This window comes from Rhamphochromis sp. 'chilingali' (genome assembly GCF_963969265.1).
Source record: "Rhamphochromis sp. 'chilingali' genome assembly, chromosome: 16".
Taxonomy (NCBI): domain Eukaryota; kingdom Metazoa; phylum Chordata; class Actinopteri; order Cichliformes; family Cichlidae; genus Rhamphochromis; species Rhamphochromis sp. 'chilingali'.
In genome coordinates this window covers 9178412-9199389 of record NC_137943.1, presented here as the reverse complement: position 1 = coordinate 9199389, position 20978 = coordinate 9178412, and the positions used below count along the sequence as shown (strand labels likewise).

Here is a 20978-nt window from a genome sequence, read left to right as displayed (position 1 = left end):
TGAGTGATACACTGACTTATGCACTGCAACTTAGACTGATGTAAGGGTGAAGTGCACCTGGACCTCTGAGTGGTTTCATCTTGTAGTAGAGATTTCATTGTTTATTCATGGCTTCATTGATCTTCTCAGGACACTCTTGGACCGCAGCCTTGAAATACGAGAGCTTTAGGTGTTTTGATGCACCTAAATGTTACCCACAAACACGCACGCGTGCACACTTCTATAGATATCCTCACTTACGAGCACTGCGTAAAGCCTGCAGAATTCATTAGAGTGCTGACTGCAGCAGGGCTGCATGCCTGTGCCTTGACAGGTGAGTGAAATGTCTAGATAGATCTGTCAAGGTTCTTTTTAACTGTCTGCTTCTATTACAGCAGTAGGTGGATCCATATTTACATGAAGTCTCACAGAGGTTATTGTCAATTAAATGCTGTTAAAGCATTTCAATAGCTGACGCTGATTATCTGATTAACTTTAATTATTAATAAAATATAAAGAAATAGATACTTTAACATGTGTGAGCTGTAATAGAACATTAAAACATATTTTTCTACATTTTAAGGACAAAAAAGTGACACTTTTCAGTCTCACCTGAACTCTGGCGCTGAGTTGCTCTTAAGTCCATAGAAGGCTGCAGACAGGGTGAGCAGCCAATAGGGCACAAACGTTCCGTGTTCACACTCCAGGTATGGCGCAGACCACTTAATTTGGTTTTTGTCCAGGAGATAAGTGCTACTCTTGGAGCCCGATGCCTCCGTGATTCTTCTGTGCATGTGTGGTCTCCTGCCGTCCCTGAACTCATTAAACCAGTCAGTCTCCGGACTCCTGCCCTTGAGGTGACGGTGCGCAGAGCCGGATAGGTCCTGTAGTACCACTTCATTCTCGGTTCTCGTCGCCTGGAGGAAAACGTGGGGCCCTGGCGTCAGCGCATCCGTGTGCAAGGTCACCACTGCCCTGTGGATTTTAGGATCCCCTTCGAGGATGCTTTGAACCAGCGCGTGGTACCAGTGGATGTCCCTCCGCAGGGTTTGCTCCCGGGACCTGTTGGCTTGCAGGATCATATTCAGGAAGTTTGTGGCGTGCGCTACAGTGTCCAGAATGCTGTGGAGGGAATAGTGGGAGGCGACGTGGAGGCCGCCTCGCAGGCTGCTCAGCTCGTACCTCCGCGAACAGTTGACCTGTCTAAGCGCCGAAGAGTCCCCGGTGTGCAAGAAAGCGGTCACCACCCTGGGCAGGTCCTCCTCGATTTTGTGCGCCACCACCGTGCGCTCGGTGGCTGGTACTGGGTAATAGGTCGGATGGTGGGGTGGCTCCCTGTTGATATTTTGGGTGCTGAAGACTGGTGGGCTCTTATCGTCGCGGTCATTGTCAGACCACTCCACATAACCGTAGTTTGAACCCCAAACGAGCCCTGTTTGCAGGAGCAACGGGACGACTAGGAGAGCCATGGTTCGTTGTCACAGGCACAGAGCAGACACCGCGTGGACTTGGCAAAGTGTGGCGAGCATCACCAAAGCCACTCTATATCTTCTGCCGCTTCAGGAGATCAGAAACACTTTCAAACACACGCCCGAGGATGTCCTGGATTTCATACCTACGACCAAGCATAAAACGGCAAACGATTTCCTCTTGTCATCTTTGCATCTTTCAGAGAGAGCACACTTTTCCTCTCTTCTGTTAAAAAAAAACACACAGTGTGATCTAAACAGCTGCACAGACACGAACCAGCTTCCTAACTCATGAGAAAACCACACGGACTCCTCACCAGCCCGCAATCCAGGGGAGTGCTCGGGTTCTCCTTCTGTTTTTACTCCCGCTCGGAGAAATCCAGGAGAAGAATGACAAGGGAGAGAGCAAATTGTACTCGAAGTTCCGTCCCTCCCAATAAAACCCTAATAGGCCACCTCGAGAGTCGCCCACCGGCGTGTGTGCTGGTTTCTCATTGCCGGTCTGTCTGAGGTGGGCGGAGCGTGGGAACGACGAGAGCTGTCCGGTGCTGAAAGTAGCGCCCGTAGGAAGAAAAGCGAGGGAGGCTGTGGTGATGAAGAGGAGCCCTGAGTAATGAAGACGAAGGAGCAATCTGGCAACTAGATTTACTTTGCAAATGAAAAAAAGAAAGAAAAACGACTGCGTGAGTGAGTGAGAGAAAGAGGGGCGGGGGAGGGGGGCTCACATATAGTTTAAACTGTGATTAATTATATATAGACAAAATGTCCAAAACTGTGTATAAAGTAGAACATCACACACATTACAGCCACATTTTTTCTCAAGGGTTACATTTCTAATCATCAACCCAAGCAGCATCATGTATATTAGCCAGGTGTGTTCTAATATACTGTGTGTGCGGCTGGGAATCGCAGATCCACGCTTTCTTGGGTCCGAGTCACGTAAATTTCGTGAAGAGAGGGCAAACGACACGGTGTGTCTGCAGATGTCCAGATGCCTGCCAATTTTTTTACTTTTTTTCGAGCCTTAGAGGCACTGAGACATTACAGTATAGCCTAATGCGCTAATTTCAAATCCTTCAGGGGGACTTGATAGAACTATAATAGGCCCGAGTGCGCATCTGTGCGCGTCCAAGCGCGCATAATCCGGGCCTCACTCACGATTCTGTCACGGTACATTACCCACAATGACAGTGGTACCACCACACAGTGATTCTGCCATGTGATACATTGCAAGACAATTTGTAACTGAAGGAGACTTTAGCATGTCTACCCGTTAAAACAGAGGGTAAAGTCTGGGATGATCTGCTTATCCTCTGGATTGTTGTGTCGGTTTTTGTGTGTTACTGTTTTTGTTATTACGGATAAATAATGTAACAGTGCAATCATTTACCCCTATGGCTTGGTCCCTCCCTTACGAGTTCTCCTTCATCAACTTATTTAACTCCCACACGTTTTAATTCAAGGGTTTATATTTGGAACCAGTGCTGATAACATATTGCAAGAGGAAGCCGGTGTGATACATCGCTGCATCATATTTTGTCCCACGCAGCAGTGAGTAAATAAGAGAGTGGGCATTCCTCTTTGTGCTACTTTCCTGTGTTTAGACACTTTATGAGTCCATCTGGGGACACGTTTATGTTCACGAGTGCGTGCGCACGTGTCCACGGGGCTGATCGGGAGTCATCCCGGGACTGTAAATGGGTGGTGCAGAGTACACCTCGCCCGGGGTGACTCGCAGGCCGTTGCCGTGGCAGTGGAAGGTGACGAGGCAGAGATCTCCCCCATGCTGTCCGCTGCAGCGAGTGATGTGGACTGCGGCCTGTCTGGTTTTACACAATCTACAGCTACAACTACTGTACGAACTCACCACCACCTCACCGCTCACCGCCAATCAGCCAGATGAAAACATGAAAAACAGACCTTCACGGGCAGACGTATAACCGGTGATGCTCACAAGAGAGTGCGTGTAAGTCAAAAAGAAAAGGTGTGTTTGTGGCAGGCATGGCGAATGAACGGCGAAGTCGAGAGACAGAGAGACAGAGAGAGAATCTGGGCGAAAGAGACCGTACAGAGTGACTGCTCCTGCCCCCACTATTTCATCTTCTCTTACAAGCTGCACTGGCTCCCCTGTTCTGATAAATATTTGATAGGCATTTGCTGCTTCATCTGCATGCTTTACAACTTAGGGTCCATACAACCGCAACACGGTAGCGGCTGCTGTACCAGCCGTGCGCTCTCACCCACGCTTCCTCTGTTCTCCCAGAGGTTCCTTTAGATTTTCTCACAAGAGAGCAAAGGAGGATAAAAGGCTCAGGAACAAAATAAATAAATAAATAAATAAAAATTGCGGGTGCTTCCTCTGCTGCTTGTTTTTCTTCCTGCACTCAGGAGTCTGTTTCTTTCTGCCACACCCATGCAGCCAGCTGCATTTGAACTCAAACTACTGAGGTTGCAAGGTGCTGGCCGGGGTTTGGCAGAAGCTGTGACCTTTTAAGGGAGAGTTTAAATGTAAGCCTGTGATGAAAGGCTGGAGAGGGCACTGAAGGAAAAGACATGATAGGCGTTACTCACACAGTGTGTGGATTTATCCCATGAATCACAGAGGAGTTTATCGACAAGGAGTGAGTTTTCTGATATTTGTTCTGAAATGATATCAAGTCATCTGTTCTGATCTGCCTCTGGCATGTTTACATATAATTCTAATCTGTATGCGTGAATGATGTACTTTCACTGATGCAGTTAGCTATCACACCAGCATCACCTGCTATTTAAGGCTCCACCTTCAGTCACATCTCTCCATCTGTGCTGATGTATCTGTAGAAGCTGTCGAGAACGTCACAAACTCTATAAATTGGAAACGGTTTGAGACCTCAGCTCATGTGGAGGTATAGTGAAAGCACAGGGTGATGAGGATGAACTTGTGTAGAGAAGAAAACAAACTCCCACTGCTTTCAGTGTTTGGTTTTATGTGAAGCGGGTCGAGCTCTGCTGCCCATCGGAAAGAAAATTCTGCCAAAATCAAGTGGCTCTGTGTAAAAAAAATTGGCCATTAAAATTGAAATTAGGCAAATAGAGGTCCACTCTTAAAATAATACATGTACAGAATCCCCTTCCAGCTCAGTACAATCAGTCACAGTTAAATGCCACCACTCTGGCTGCCAAATCAACTGCGGTTCCCTGATAAAGATGAAAAAGGCTGCCCAAAAGTGCTACTGTATTAATTTCCCATGGTACAAGCTGCCATTTCTCAAGTGATGCTGATGGGGGGGAAAGAAAGAAGCCATTTTCATCTGCAAATATCAGTGCAAAGTTCCAGATGAATGGCCCGATCTTGTAGTGAAACTGTGTCTTACAAAATGTAAAATAATGTCTGTGTTTGTTTTTCCAGTTTTTTTTATCAGACACACAATAATGCAGGTTACAAGAAAGAGTCTGCCAACAGTTCATCACTGTTGATGTTGGTAAATGCAGCATGTCTTTCGTTCCTCAAGGCTCATTACGTTGCCTCTCTTCTTGAGCATGTGTGTATGCATCTGAGGTCCTTTGCTCATATCGGTGCAGTGTTGTGTTATTATCACTACTATTATGTATTATTTTTTATGTGTTGTGCAGATTAAATCCAGCACTAAAGTTCCTGTTCAAACCCCCTGACTGTGTCTATCAGTGCAGCAGAAGGTGAAACCTAATTAATTCATATCACACCATCAACACAATAGTGCACAGATTTCAGGCCAGATGTTTCCAGAAGCGTGTGTGAGAAATTGTGTGCATTGTGATGTTGTCAATAAAGCCTGCTATGGGTGAGGTTAAAAGCAACCAAGCTGTGCACAAATATCATTTTTGATGTAACCCCTGCTCTGCTAACGTCATTTAAATATGTCAGAGATACTCTGATCTCACACATCGCTCCAAAGTGATTCAACTGCATCCAGGACTGAGGATGAAGCGTGTATAGGTGCTGCAAAAATCAAGCTGAGAAATGACAGCCTCATTTACTTGTTACCCACAGACGTCTGAAAGCCTCATCCAACTGCACACACACACATACACACACACACCAGCTTGTGTTTTCTCAAAAAGATGCAGCCACATGCTCTCCTAGAGGAATTGTGCTGAGGGACATTGTATGTGCGTGCACTCGGAAAAAGCATTCATAAGTTGTCTTGTACTATGGAAGCAAAGCGAGTGCGAACAGACAAGTGTGAAAATCAGTTTGTCGGGAGAAAGAAGAGACTCTCCAGCCTTTAGTTTAGCTTACTTGGATCTGTGATCCAGTAAAATTACACACACTCACATGCACATAAACGTGCCTGACAATTTGGTTTACTTTTTGTTTTTTTCCTTGTCATCTTCATTACACAATCTAACTTGTTTACACAACTGTCACACAGATCCTGTTTGGTTGGGCAGTAAAGTTTTGTCTTTGCTGCCATCTGGAGGTGCAGCTTCATCCACGTTTTCTATTGAGAGAGCTGAACTCTCCCGCTTAGATTTCTTCTCCCAGAATTAACTGTTTAACATTTCAGCCTGTTCGTATGACTGCAAATATCTAATCAGCCAATCACACAAGAGCAGCTCAGTGAATGACACACATGCAGACATGGTCAAGACAACCGGCTGAAGTTCAAATGTATCTCTCTGATCATTGAGTAAAAAAGAATTAGAAAGAAAACGCACATGTATTTTCATGTAAAGTACCAGATATGTAATCATATATGTGTTAGTGTGTGTGTGTAAAGAAAGAGGATGAGGAGCAGGTGAGCAATAAGTAAGACTTAAGGAGCTGGACAGCCCCAGGAACAAAGGTTGCCCTCCTACAGCGTGAGTAGTGAAGACAGCACCCATAAGGGAGCCACTTAAATACAGGCCACAGGGTACATGAGGGGTCTGCCATATAATCTGCTGCTCACACTGACTGGAGAGTCCAGTGGTTTTAGAGCAGGCCTTGACAGTGTTCTACAACTGATGCATGTAATAAAGACTGATGGGAGTGCAACCAACACATAAAGGAGAACCTTCTAATGCTCTCTATGAAGGAGGAGCAGAATATAGCGAGGGTGATTTGTTAAAAATAATTGAGCTTTCCCAGGAGATTCAGCCACTGCTGACTGCTTTGCTGTTGAATTTCAGTTATTTACCAAAGGCTGATCCCTAATACTCGTACTCATCTACCAGCAGGTTCCCTCGTGAATCTAAATGACCACCTCAGCCAGTTCCCCCTATGTGTTAGAAAAGGTCCAGACCATCTGCCCGGTCTTTTTCACATTCAGCTCCAGGCCTGACTTACTCCACCAATCCAAAAGACAAATTAAAAAATAAAACTGGGCCTAAAGTTACAAGTTTTTATTTTTGGACTGTACCTTTGACTCATGGGGATTACTTCTACATATGCTGAGCTTATTACTTAGCACAAAAATGGGACATTTTGTACACACCTTTTCCTCAGTATCATTCCATTTGCAGCAGACTCTTATAACTAAGTCTCTAGTGATGGGTCGTTCGCGAACGAAATGGCTCTTAGAGCCGACTCTTTGACGTGAACGATGCGAGCCGGCTCCTTATCGCGAGCCGTCACGTGGGTTTTTTTTTTTTTCTTTCTCTCAGCCTCTCTCTCGCACTTTTTTTCCGCTTCACTCTGCACGCGAGCCTTGTGCTTTACGCTGGGCAGAGGGGGGAGGGGCGGTAGTTACACTCCGTAGCACAGGAACAGAGCCAGAGAGAGAGAAAGAGAGGCAGGGACAACAACATTAGAAAGGTATAGTAATCATCCACAACTATTTTCGGTTGCAGATGATAAAGGATTGAGAAAGTTTATTCATGCAGGTCCATATGACAGAGAATATGCATGTTCTTTTAGTTTTCATATTATAATTTATATTTAATTGTGTTGTGGTTTGCAGTGTTTTGTGTTCTTTTCACTTTAAATTTGTGAAAGGAAAAAGCTGAAAATTTAAATAGTTAAAACTTGAAATGTGAATAGTTGATTTTTGTATTAGATGATTTATTTATTACATTTTATGTGGAGTGAATAAATAAAAGTATATTTACGGTGGCCCCTAGAGACAAAGCACATACAAACTTCAAATCACGTACGAACTCTGAAGCATGTACAAACTCCAAAACACGTAAAAACACGTACAAACTCCAAAACACGTAAAAACTCCAAAACACGTAAAAACACGTACAAACTCCGAAGCACGTAAAAACTCAGAAGCATATAAAAGCTCAGAAGCACATAAAAACTCAAAACACGTACAAAAGACAACAGAAGTGCTCCAGGATGCTGGGCACAGTGTTGAGCCTTTGTTATCTTGTGGCTACACAAGCCAGCAAGTACCAACGACCGGATTTGGTGTGTGGTAATAACAGGTAAATGAACTTTTTTTTTAAATTATTTGAATATATATATGAGTGCCTGTGTATAAATACACAAACAATACACACATGCTTTCAATTGTGTGATTTAAGTGATCTAGTAGCTCTGCTTTGGAAGTTCAGTTCATGCTAGAAATGTGTTTTGGAGTTTATACGTGTTTTGTCTCTAGGGGCCACCGCATATATTTATATATAAACATATATAAATAAAACCACTTGTTTTTACGTTAGTAATTCCTTTTGTGCATAATTTTATATTATTGTTAATAATAAATTAATTAAAGCAACAAAACAACCTGAAGAGCCGGTTCGGAGCCGAAAGAGCCGGCTCTTTTTAGTGAGCCGAACCGAAAGAGCCGGATCTCTAAAAAGAGCCGGAAATCCCATCACTATAAGTCTCAGTACTTGGCAGCCATTTTATTGAACTTGTCTGTTGCCTGTCTGAATTAGCATTCATTTCAGGGGACATAAACTGAGGTGCCTACATACAATCATTGATCACTGCTTTAAAATGAACTAATAAACAAATAATGTAACAGTTTACCTACTCTGCCCAAAAACAACGCTTTAAAAAAGCTTTCCCCTGAAGGTTATATTGCTACCACAATTTTTTTCTTTTTTCTTTCTTTTTTTTGCTGTTGTAAATTCCCCCGTAGACTCGCTAACAATGACCCAAATAGCAAAATTTCCCACAGCCCTCAAAGGCAGCGTGAGAATAACCATTGATAACGAGCGCGGACGTGAACGTATCAATTAGCCTTTTGCTTTGGGAGACGTTACATTGATTTCGTCGTGGTGAAAGAGGTAATGTTTAAGATTTCCAGTTTGACACTCTTTATGTCCATGTCCCACTCGTTTGTCGTGATAACTGTCGCGGTCGGTCCCACTAAAAAGCGCTTAAACCGACACCTGCCGTTGGAAGTCGCGAGCTAGCTGATGCTAACCAGGCGGCGTCAACAACTGTTAGCTAGCGTGAGTCAACTGTTATGGGCTTGTTTAGGTTTGCTTAGGGCAGAGATTATCAACACGTAAATACCGAAGACAGTGGCAGAATACAGATGTTTCTAGCTTATTATGGTTAACTAACATTATTTGTTTAATTTCCAGCCGTGTCTCTGTTTGTAACACTGTTTATAGCGTATTAATATTAACGATAAAGTAACTGTATAAAGTTAATTCATTATATATGGACTCCAAAACAACTACCGAGTTGGGGAGTCTGTCGTTGTATAACAACCTCCTCTTTTAGTCACACTTTGAATTATACCGATGGTTGTTCTCTAATAAAAGCTGCGTTGTGAGCGTGTGTGTTGGCTTCAGTGTGTACTTTTCTTTATTTACAGGGACTGATGGATTCCCCTCGGAAGGCTAAGAAGGTTAACGTGAATCGAGAGCCAAAGCACAGCCAGAATCAGTCAAGCAGGCCTCCTCAGAAAGATGCCTATGCCAGGCTTCTTAGTCAGCACCGCAGCAGCAAGTTCAGTTTGTATCTAGAACAATATGCAAAGGATTCGTCCTCTCAGAGAGAAGACAACGGGCCAAGCCCACAGCTCAAAGCCCAAAGTGACAGGGTCAGCATACCAGCACGACAAAGGGACCAAGTGTTTAATGATTTCTCTGACTCAAGTGACTTCTCCCCTTCCTCTGTGAAAAGTAAAGGAGGAGAGAGTTCATTGTCTTTGTACATGGAGAAACTAAACACTCGCAATGTTCAGCAAGACTGCGAGAGGAGGCAAGGTGTGTTTGATGGGCAGCGGAGGGGGCAGAGAAGAGATACCGCCACAAGCCACGACGGAGACGTTGAGTCTGGGGAGGAGCTGGGTTCTTTAAAACCAAATGATGCAAAGAAACACCAGAAGCAACAGCGAAAAAACAAGGATTCGAACAGAGATGTCGTCTCAAAAGAGGCCGATCAGCCTGGTGGACGTCTTCAGTCTCCTAAGAAGTCAAAGAAAAAAAATCTGCCAAAGCACCCAGAAGATGAGAAGATTAGAGAAGGAACATCAAAGTGTGGAGTTGATGTTCAGATGTTAAGTCCCAAGCCTCCTCATGGTCGTGATAAAAACATAAAGCAGCCCAGAGGTGAGTTGTGGCTTACCATTGTAGGGATTGTGCTTTATGATCATTTAAATTAATAGTGGCTTTAATTACAGAACTGTTTGTTTTTCAGCTTCAAATGCCAATTCTCCTGCTGACAAGGGTAAGAACAAAGGAGGCAGAGGATCAAAGAAGCAAGTGTTTGATGCTTACATGACCTCTGAGGAGGTTTCCCATGGTCTTAAAAGAGGAGAACTTATTCAGGTATAAGCATGAGTTGGAAGTTAATTTCTTTCAGTATTGATGATCTTACTCGGTAATAGTCAAGTGATACAGACAGAAGTTTCATCATTTTATTTTCAATTTTATGAATGCATTTTGATCAGGTTCCTAAATCAAATGCTCAGTGCAGAAATGACATTGTTGAAGCAGTGGTTATCTGAAAAAAATGGTTTGGTTATTTTTTTCTTTGTCTTTAGGGTCAGCTCAGAATAAACCCCAAGAAGTACAATGAAGCTTTCATTCCGTCTCCTGTAAGTTGGCGTGGTCTCCCATCAAACAGAATGAATTTGACACATCATGTTTTGCTGCCTCAGTGACCTTGTTTAATTCAAAATATTTCTTTTTCTGTTCACAGGATGATACACGGGATATATTCTTAGATGGAATTGTTGCTCGCAACCGAGCACTGAATGGAGACATAGTAGTTGTGCAAGTACTGCCTCGGGAGCAGTGGAAGGTAAACGAATAATATTTCTGGTGACGTATATGTGCAGAATTCAAGTTTTTTTTTTTTTCTTATGAAACACTCAGATTTTAGGAGGTACATAAAAACTTTTGTTGATGCTTTTCAGCGAAAGTTTTTTGGTGGCAGACATAATTGAGAGAGAAGCATCTTTGAACAAAATGAAGTCAAGTATTGAATTGTTGTTCTACTGGTGTGGGCGGGGTCTGAATATGTACTGTCTTTATACGTTATATGTTTGCATTAACTCAGTTTTTAAAGGTATCCAATAACAGACTTTGTTTTATACACACTTGTACTAAGTTTTAATATTTTTTTATTTTGCATGTTTTTATTTATGGGTTGGGGGGGTTTTGGGGGGCGGGTTTGTCTGTTTGTTTGAGGGGTTTTTTTGTTTGTTTTTTGGAAGGTTGTGAGGTCAGATACTGACTGTGAGGGTGCCAGCGAGTCAGACACACCCACTGTGCAAACAGCTGCAAAGAAGACAAAGAGCACTCCCAGTTCTGCTGTTAGTGTGGAAGAGCAGTGCAGCGACCGGGATGAACAAAACAACAAATATCAGAATATATCAGGTAGTATAAATACACTGGTCACTGCAAATAATTATAATTAATAGCTGCTGTATCACACATTGCACTTATTCTGTTGCAAAGCAATTCAACTGTACACGTCATAAGTTCCACCTTATTTATACCAGGTTCGACTCAATTTGAGCTTCATTACATAGAAGATGGATAAACTGAGGTTATAAAGAGATGGACACGGTCACCAACAATACTCATGTAGGCTGAGGCAATTAAAACATGCTCGGGTTTCACTACAGTCTCCAAAAAAGCGCCGAAAAAATGCTCCCCCTGCCGTTACACCACCACCACCACCAGTAGCCTGAAGTGAGGGAAGGATGGAGCCATGCTTTCATGTTGACATAATTGCTAACATATCAGTAGATTTCCAGCAGCTTGTTGCATTCATGAACCAACCCTTCTCATTTGTCTGTATTTGCATTCATGCATGGAGTGGTTGCACATAACTTCTACAACACACCAACGCTTACCCTACATGACATTAGTAAGATTATTTATTACTTCAAAGGCAGGATCAAATGGAGCGTAGCATTCAAAAAGCAGAAAAACGAGACCTCGACGTGAAACCCAAGTTAGACCATTATTTATTGGTCTAAATTGAGTTTGTGTATAACAACAAAAGTCTGTAAAGTACAACTAATACCTGTTAATATTTCTCTTGATGTGATGGAATTAGGAGAACGTCTGGGAGAACCATCAACACCACGTTCCAATGGGGAGATACTCCAAAAGACAGCTAAAGTGAGTTTCCATCACATCTGTTGCATTGAATTTTTAAACTAACAATTTCTCTTCCTTTTCACAAACAAAACATTTAAAAGGGGGAAAAAATCATCTTAATGCAGTTTTTTTTTTTTTTTTTTTTTTTTTTTTTTTCCTCCTGCTTGAGATAAAGCAATTACAGGGCTCTACAGGACTACGTTGTATGAGTTACAAGTTTCCACCAGAATTGTATCATTTGCCTAACTCGTGTAAATCTTTTCTAAAGCTACTCCAATCCTATGCTAAGTTACTGCAGTAACAATATTCTAAATGGGCCATAAGTTCTAGTTTTCCTTTAGCAGTGATTTGTCACTTCTCAAGTAAAGGACCGCTTTCAAAGCGATCGCTTCCCTTGCAATCTTTCTACTAGGTGGTTTACATTGTTGAAAAGAAACACTCAAGAGCTGCCACTGGCTTCCTGAAGCACTTGCCAGACAAGCCCTTTGCCTTGTTCTCCCCTGTGGACCACCGGGTGCCACGGATTAATGTTCCCCTTGCTGATTGCCCTGAAGATTTTAGTTCCCGTCCGGGTGACTACAAGAACACCTTGTTCATCTGTCGGATCACAGACTGGGCAGCGGACAGCAATTTTGCAGAGGGGTAAGTGCTATAGTCGAATAACCCGGGGAACTGTTAACTCTGGTTTGAGAACTCTGCTGACACACTAAATCTTTTCCTACAGTCGACTAGCCAAGTCACTGGGACAGGCTGGAGAAATTGAGCCGGAGACGGAAGGCATCTTGATAGAGTATGAGGTTGATTTTTCTGAGTTCTCAGACGAGGTGTTGGACTGTCTTCCCAAGAATCTGCCCTGGACCATCCCACCTGAAGAGATGAGAAAGAGAAGAGACCTGAGGTAAGACTTTGAAGCCCAAATACATTTGTCGTTTTTCTTTTTTCTTTTTTTCTTTCTGTATTTTATGCATCTGCATCTGTTTTTCTGTCAGCCTTTTGCTGATTATTTCATAATTCAATGTTTGTGATGTTTAGGAATGAGTGCATCTTCACAATTGACCCAGCAACTGCCAGAGATCTGGATGATGCCCTGTCCTGTAAACAGCTGCCAGATGGTAAATTGCTAATGCTCAGTGAGAGTGATGATGTCTGACAGGGGTGGATATAGCTCAGAAGGTAGAGCAGGTCATCTACTAATTGGAAGGTTGGTGGCTGCTCCAGTCTGCATGCCAAATATCTTTGGGCAAGATACTAAAACAGTTGCTCTGTGATGCATTCATTGGAGTATGAATGTTAAATAGAAAGCACTTTCATAGGAAAACCATAGAAAAAAGTGCTTGTGTGAATGAGGCAAGTTGTATAAATCGCTTTGAGTCCTCTAAGTAGAAAAGCGCTAAATAAGAAAAAAAACGATGGTCAGTGATTATCATTGGTCATAAGTATCCTATTCTATCCATAACCTGTACATAAAAGATGGATGTAGCTTCTGCCTCTGAAAAGGGAAGCCAATCCAGAAATGCCTTAAACCTGCATTCTTGCTAATGGCCACTAGGCGGCGGTTCCTTTGCTTCCAACCAGATTATTTTTATTTTTTTTAAATAAATAATTAAAAAAATAACTTTAATAGAAACTATTATTTTAGTAAATATGGTCCCCATTTAAATAAAGAAGGTGGATAAAGCAAGGTTTTATGGTGGGCCAAACTTCTGACTGAAGTTTGTCACTGGTATACAATGGGGACTGTGTATTTCTGTGACCTTCCTTCTCACCTCCAACCAGTTACAGCAGATGACTTACACACCCTGAGCCTGGTACTTTAGGAGGTCTTCTCCTGTTAGAAGGGAGTTTTTCCAACTGTCAAGTGCTTGCTCATTGGAAATCTCTTTGATATTGTAAGATCTTTATTTTTACAGTATAGTACAACTTGACATAGGTGTTCTTTTGTGAACAAGCATTGTAATAATACATTGAATTGAAACCGTACAATAACTACGTGCACCTTCTATTATACAGTCTGTTGTCCTAATTTTTCTGTCTGTGGCAGGCAACTTTGAGGTGGGAGTTCACATTGCTGATGTGAGTTATTTTGTGGAGGAAGGAAACTCTTTGGATGTCATTGCCAGCCAGAGAGCAACTAGTGTCTACCTGGTTCAGAAGGTAAGTACTCCCCGAGGCTTTTTTCCCCGTGTCATTAATTCTCAGTTGTCAGGGGTTCATTTAAACTGTAACTTTTTTAAGTTCTCAGCCCTCAGTGTCTGTCTCGTCACTCTCCAGGTGATCCCCATGTTGCCTCGGTTGCTGTGTGAGGAGTTGTGCAGCTTGAACCCTCTCGTCGACCGACTCACTTTCTCCGTTATTTGGACGCTCACACCCGAGGGAAAGGTATATAAACTGATATAAATGCATCTGATGTTGTGTTGTTTTTTTTGTTATGTTTTTTTTCCATTGGCCCATCTGTTTGTTTCCGCCTTACTTGTCAGATTTTGAATGAGTGGTTTGGCCGCTCAATCATCCGCTCTTGTGTGAAGCTGAGTTACGACCATGCTCAGAGCATGATCAAGGCCCCTGAGAAGATGTTCTCTGCTGAGGAGCTGCCACCCGTGGACCCCATGCACCCTATTGATGAGGTCCACCAAGCAGTGCTCAACCTTCACACTATTGCCAAGAACCTCAGAGCTCAACGTTTCTTAGGAGGAGCGCTCAGACTCGATCAGGTTAGTGTTGGTTTGTTCTTTGGATTATGAGAGGAAATACTGTTGTCCTTACTGTTACGCTTAGTGGATGTTTGGAAAATATGTTTGTGTATATACAATGTTTTATTCTGGACCAAAGGAACTGGCTTCAATCTTAAATTACTGCAGTTTCTTGTACTGAAGTGTATTTTATGTTTAATGGTTTCAGCTGAAGCTTTCTTTCACTCTGGACAAAGAGACAATGATGCCTCAAGGTTGTTATATTTACCAATACAGAGACAGTAACAAGTGAGTAAAAAGGACTTTTCTTTTTAATCAGTGCCTGAATAATCTGTCAGTAAATTTAATGACAGATGGGTTTTGTTGGGGTTTTGTTTTTTTGTCTCTGTGCTGTTTTAAAATCTCAGTCCTATCACAGACTTTTCTCCTCCTTTGACTGTTAATCTCTCATTAATAAAACCTGTTCTCCAGGTTGGTGGAGGAGTTCATGCTGCTTGCTAACATTGCCACAGCCAACCACATTTACCGCAAATTCCCCGAGTTGGCCTTGCTCAGGCGCCACCCTCCACCCAAAGCCAAGATGATGGATGAGCTGCAAGAGTTGTGTGACCAGCTGGGAATCAAAATCGACCTGACTTCTGCCGGATTATTACACGTCAGTACTCATAATGCATTGGTATCCAATTGCATTCAGGGTTTGAAGTTCGGTTGGAGTAAATTGAAAACCTTCTTTCTTCTTGTTTAACATGCAGAAGAGTCTCAATACTGCTTTTGGTGATGACGAGTACACAAGTGCCAGAAAAGAAGTCCTCACCCACATGTGCTCCAGACCAATGCAAGTTAGTACTCATAGTTAGTACTAGTATGATTTAGAGCAGTAAAAAAAAAAACCCTGTTTGTATTAGTTTTGTAGTGTTTATCTTTAACCTGGTTCATTTGTCTATCCCAGATGGCGTTGTACTTTTGTACAGGAGTCGTGAAGGAGGAGCAGAATTTTAAGCACTATGCCCTCAACGTTCCTCTCTACACACACTTCACATCACCCATCAGGCGCTATGCTGACATCATCGTGCACCGGCTGCTGGCTTCTTCACTAAGTCTGTCTCTTTTCCACAAAAGGCTCTTTCAGACAAATGACAGAATTTCTATTGTGTGACATTTCTGGTTGACAGTGAGGAGAAAGGCACAAAAGAGCCTCAAACATCGCTCTCAGTCAATGTATTGTTTGTTCTTTCCTTTTGGTTTTTTTACTAAATAAGTAAAATGTATTTATAAAGCACATTTAAACACCTTTCATTGATTAAAGTGCTGTAACAAAGCATGTATATCTCTATACACACGAGCATGTAATTGCACTGAGCGAGAAAATCAGTGTCACTTAAATTTGTGTCCATTAATTCTGATACTCATGTCTCCGCTGAATATTTGTATACAGAATGTGGGCCTCGAATCAGCCTGTCAACAGCGGAGGTAGAGAAACAAGCGTCACACTGTAACGACAAGAAGGCTTTGTCCAAGAAAGTCCAGGAGCTCAGCTCAGAGCTCTTCTTTGGAGTCTTTGTGAAGGTGAGTAACCAGATCACAACTCTATTGGTGTTTTTTCCAACTCTAATAAACACAGTATCAAGATTATAGGCGTAAACATCAGTTATGAAAAAAGAAATTCACAAAAGTGTTCAACAGTATACAACGGTCCCTCGCTATAATGGGGTTCACCTTTCGCGGCCTCGCTGTTTTTCAGATTTTTTTTTTTTTTTGGTGTGCAATTTTGCATGCTTGCTATGCTATCAGCTTGTCAAATTTACATAAATCTTCGATCGCTAGCAGTGTGACTCTGAAGTGCTGTACTGTATGTTTGTAAGTTTTCTCCCCGACAAACACAACAATGTAGATAAAATGTTATGCACCGTCAAAGGCAGAGGAAGATGCTAACCATCGCACAAAAAGTTGAACTTCTGGATATGCTAAAGGAAGGTAGAAATTACTGTATTTTTTTAAGATTATAAGACGCATTAAGTGAAATAAAACAGTCAGATAAGTCAAACTTTACTCAACTCATTCTTCTTGCTTCCTCCACTTCGGTACCATTGATTCATTAATGTTGAATTCTCTCGCAGCTGCTCTATTCCCATGTTCTGGACCTGAAAACAGGGTTTGATCTTTGGTTTCATTCTATAATACTGGACTTATTTTTATACGAAGGTTTGAACTACGAGAGTGTTTTAAAAAAGAAACGTGTGAAAATGTTTATGCCTGTCTAAGAAAAGTGTGTAAAGTGTGTCGTGGGGGGTTTTACAGCCTTAAAACATCTCTAATAACTGTAAAAACTAAAGCTGGCTACTTCGCAGATTTCACCTATCGCAGGTTATTTTTAGAATGCAACTCCCTCGATAAACGAGGGACCACAGCAAAATGAAATGATAAAGGGGCTTGCTTGGCTCAGGAAGTAGAGCTGGGTTGGTGGTTTGGTTCCTTGGACAAGATGCTGAATTCTGAGTTGTTCCCAGTGTGTTTATTGGAAAGTGAAGGTGTGTGAATATTGGCAAGCACTCAGAATAGAAAACAAGTGCTTGTATAAATGAGGCATGATGTATGAAGGCTAGAAACCAGCCCATTCACCATTACTGCTCAAATTCAAAAGGTCAAAGATAAGAACATCACAACACAGGAGCAGATTTAGAGCAGAGTTCATTACATATCTTTATATATCTGTCCTGGTGGAGGCAAGAAGTGTTGTAGATTTTTAACATCTTAACAGGAAAAAAAAGTAGTAAACCATAACCCAAACCAGTGTTTATTTCCAAATGTTTGGGTTTTTTTTTTTGGGTTTTTTTTGTTTTTTTTTAATTACCTGTCTTCAGCTAGATTCCTAAAATGTGAAACGAGTTGAGACTTATTTTCTTAAGGCTAGTTTCTTAGGCTAAAGATTCTTTGTATTTGCATCCACCACACATGTTTTTGCAGGAGTCTGGCCCACTGGACTCTGAGGCCATGGTGATGGGGGTGCTGGATCAGTCCTTTGATGTGCTGGTGCTCCGATATGGAGTTCAGAAACGCATCTATTGCAAGGTCAGCTCCAACAATGGGTTTTACAATGTGATTTTGTTTTTTGTTTTTCATCAAAGATACCAATTTATTCCCAAGTCTTAATTTTTTACTTTTTAGTAATTAAGAGATTATGCTTTTGACTGTATATAACTTTCAGTTCTTTGCAGTTCTTACCATGCCTTTGCTCAACACTCATATCTCACTCGGGAGAAAGAAATGAGACTGTCGTATGAGAGACAGAGCAAAACAGAACTGTCACTTTATTACTTTATTAGAAACAGCTGAGAACTGTTTGTTTCCAACTTTAGTCTATCACTGGCTTGGACGCATTCCGCCATCGTAAGGTGGGGAAGAAATCCGAGCTGACACTGCTGTGGACTGCAGAGTCCCCGGAGGATCCGCCTGTAGAGCAGGTGAGAGCCACAAACATGAGCCTGTGACTTTGTGTACTCAGGAGAATAAATGCCAAAGCACTGTTAAGCACCCCACATTTATTTGTTTTTGTAGACTAGTAGAGTAGTGTAACAAATTTTGGTTTGCATGATTACAAAATGTCTTTGAAGCCAGTTGACGGAGTGGAATGAATAAATCAGAATTTCTTGTCTGTTCAGGTCATTTCCGTCTTCACTTTAGTGGAGGTGCAGCTCAAGTCGGATGATGCGCCTCTGAAATACAGCGCAGTGCTCAAGAGACCCGAAGACAGCGCATCATAAACGTACAAACACTTGAATGGAAGTCAGGAACATTTTCTTCTGTTGGTTGCTAGGAATAACATTTTATAGAGTGTAACGTGGAAGCAATAATTCAGTCAGATCTGAGTGCGATTTTAATTTCAATCTTCTCCAGTTGTGTTTTTTTTTTTTTTTTTTTTTTTTTTTTTTTTTTTTCCCCCCCCCCATACTTTTGCAAACTTAATGCAAATACCTTGAATGTATGCATGTGGTCTATGTTATAGGATGTAATATTTTTAACCTGTTGTCATACGGGACTTTGCTTACAGCTGTCCTGTGGCTCCGTTCCTTTGTGGAATCAATGGAAGAAGTTCAAAATCTATGGTAGACATACTACGTGGCTTTAAATCTGAATTAATTCAATATTATTTTTTGCAATTTAAGATTCCAAATTGAGCTCTGACTCAGGTCTGACGCTGAAAGAATCAAGGCAGCAGTGAGTTCTATTTTGCTGTTGATGGTTTGTGTATAGCAGTTATAGTCACACCATTCTAATATGAGAAATCTGATTTTTAACCATTTTTATTTGAATGTTGATGAGCGGCTTCCTGATGTTTGAGAAGAAACGATGGTTTGTGTTTTGCTAGGCATTAGATTTACCACACCAGTGACTTGTGACCTGCTCTGGTTGTTTTAACTTGTTGCCACAGTGAAGCTTCACAGGTCAAATGCAGCTGTGATAGCAAGGTGTGACACCTTGATTAATTCATATTATCAGAACATGTACACTAATATTCACATGTAACAACAAAAAAAAGAAAAGCTGAGAAGTTTTCTTTGGATTCTTCTGATGTTGTGTAATGTCTCAGTCATTAAGTAAAGCTCACAGGACTTTTCTTTGCTCTACTTTGTGAAATAGGAGCAAACGTATTGCTCCAATCCAAAGAAAGTTCTTGTTGTTTTTGGTTTTTGGACTGGAGCGATATGATTAGACTAAGCTTTTCTTTAGTCAGGCCAAAGCTTACCAACTCTTTGTTTTTACTGCAAAACACAGGGATGACCCACGTGTGAATTGCTGCTAAAGATGTTGACTGCCTCGAGGTCTTAATGAATTATATGTTTGCTCATGTGTGGTTGTGTTTTTATGCTGACATTTGATTTGGTCAGCACAAATGATTAATGTACCTCATTGATATTTAAGAATGTCAGCCTTCCTTTTATCCGCTCAATTTAATTTGATCGAACTGGGACTGAACTCTGGAGCAACTGCACATTTTTAAATGGAGTGTGGCCCCACTTTTTCTTTGACTCAGTCCTTGTGCCTCAATTTAGTTCTCACACCTGATTTTGATTGAACTGTGTGATTAGCTGCTGTATCTGCACACTTTCTCGTCTGTCAAATCCATTTTTTTTTTTTTTGACAGATCTAACAGCTGTCTTTTTAAATAGAAGTGTTTAGTTTTACATGTACAGACAGTACTTTAATTTTAAATCCATGGGTACAAAGCCAGTACAAGCCACTGTGTTGAAGAAGTAAGATGTCTGACAAAGTTTCTTGTCACATTTAAATGAGGCAAACATTAAAATCCAGTTTATTTGGGTCTCTGGTTATATTGTCACATGTAACGTCTGGTCAGTATTCACTGTGCAGTGATGATATGCTCTGTACTTCCTCCAGTGCAATATATTTGATTCTGTTTAGGAAAATACAGACATGAACTCTAAACTGTGTTTTGTTGTCTGTAAATTACTTTTATCATGCCTGCTTTTTTTTTTTTTTTTTTTTTTTTTAAATTAATGGTTGTAACTAAGGAAAGGAACTTCTAGTCAGACATTAATCAGCTGCTATTTTAGGGTCCATTAATATATCACCATTAGCACACAGGCACTGCCTGCTTCTGTTTAGTTTATACAGCAAACGACACAGATTTTTTTTATTTTTTTATTTTATTTTTTTTTTTTTTTTTAATTGCCAAGGAGTGTCTTAATTTGTGATAAACGTACTGCAACAGCTCAAAGATAAGATTTTGTCCACTGTAGTTCACCACCATGCAACAATTGATTACCCTGCCTTCATAAACTACTGATAGTGTATAGCCCACACCCTTTCCTTGGGTTGAATATGGCCTTTATGAAACTGAGGGGGGTTGTGGGCTTTTTTGTTTGTTTGTTTTAACGTTTAAATGTGTTCCATGAGGTAAAATAGACAACATGCTCGTGGTAAGTGTAACATTTGTTCAAATTTGCATATTTCCCTGAAACACTGGAAAGAAAATGAAAGCTTGACTCGGAGTGAGTTTCCGAGAGAAAAATCCTGTATTAGTGATGATAATTAGAGTAATAATAAATAAAAAATATAAAAACACTAAATGTGACAAAGGGTGACAGCGGGACAGTGCGGGATCTGTGAATAACTTGAAGGGGATCTAGGCAGGTATGGCAGGATGACATCTATATGATTTACTTTTATTTTACTCAGAAGAAACTTGGCTTGAAGGAAGGGGGCAGAGACCAAACATGAGAGAGAGAATGACCTGAGAGGGCCCAATAAAAAGTCAAGGATTATTTTGAATTATAGATCATGCAAAGCCGCTTTAGTGGAATCCGCTTCTATGTAAATATAGTCTGAAATCTTTATGATCGTTCCACGTTAACCTTTG

The 20978-nt window shown here is 41.4% G+C and overlaps 2 protein-coding genes across 2 annotated transcripts in view; one reads left to right on the top strand and one right to left on the bottom strand.

Annotated features, from left to right (window-relative positions):
* The window catches only part of LOC308412703 (metabotropic glycine receptor-like), a 112243-nt gene extending 110376 nt beyond the window's left edge, over positions 1 to 1867 (bottom strand). The window contains exon 1 of the mRNA XM_080907230.1: positions 592 to 1867. Within this exon, the coding sequence (XP_080763356.1) occupies positions 592 to 1448 (857 nt within the window). The 5' untranslated portion in view covers positions 1449 to 1867. The remainder of the gene's footprint in view (positions 1 to 591) is intronic.
* A 6616-nt stretch (positions 1868 to 8483) lies between these two features.
* On the top strand, positions 8484 to 20044 carry dis3l2 (DIS3 like 3'-5' exoribonuclease 2). Its single transcript, XM_080906610.1, has 21 exons — positions 8484 to 8627; positions 9167 to 9905; positions 9994 to 10124; positions 10340 to 10393; positions 10498 to 10599; positions 11015 to 11177; positions 11866 to 11930; positions 12322 to 12551; positions 12634 to 12807; positions 12942 to 13021; positions 13951 to 14063; positions 14181 to 14288; positions 14387 to 14620; positions 14808 to 14887; positions 15071 to 15254; positions 15352 to 15438; positions 15549 to 15696; positions 16035 to 16165; positions 17564 to 17668; positions 17956 to 18060; positions 18259 to 20044. The coding sequence occupies exons 2-21, from the start codon at positions 9173 to 9175 to the stop codon at positions 18358 to 18360; spliced, it is 3129 nt and encodes a 1042-aa protein (XP_080762736.1). The 5' UTR covers positions 8484 to 8627; positions 9167 to 9172; the 3' UTR covers positions 18361 to 20044.
* Positions 20045 to 20978: the final 934 nt, after the last annotated feature.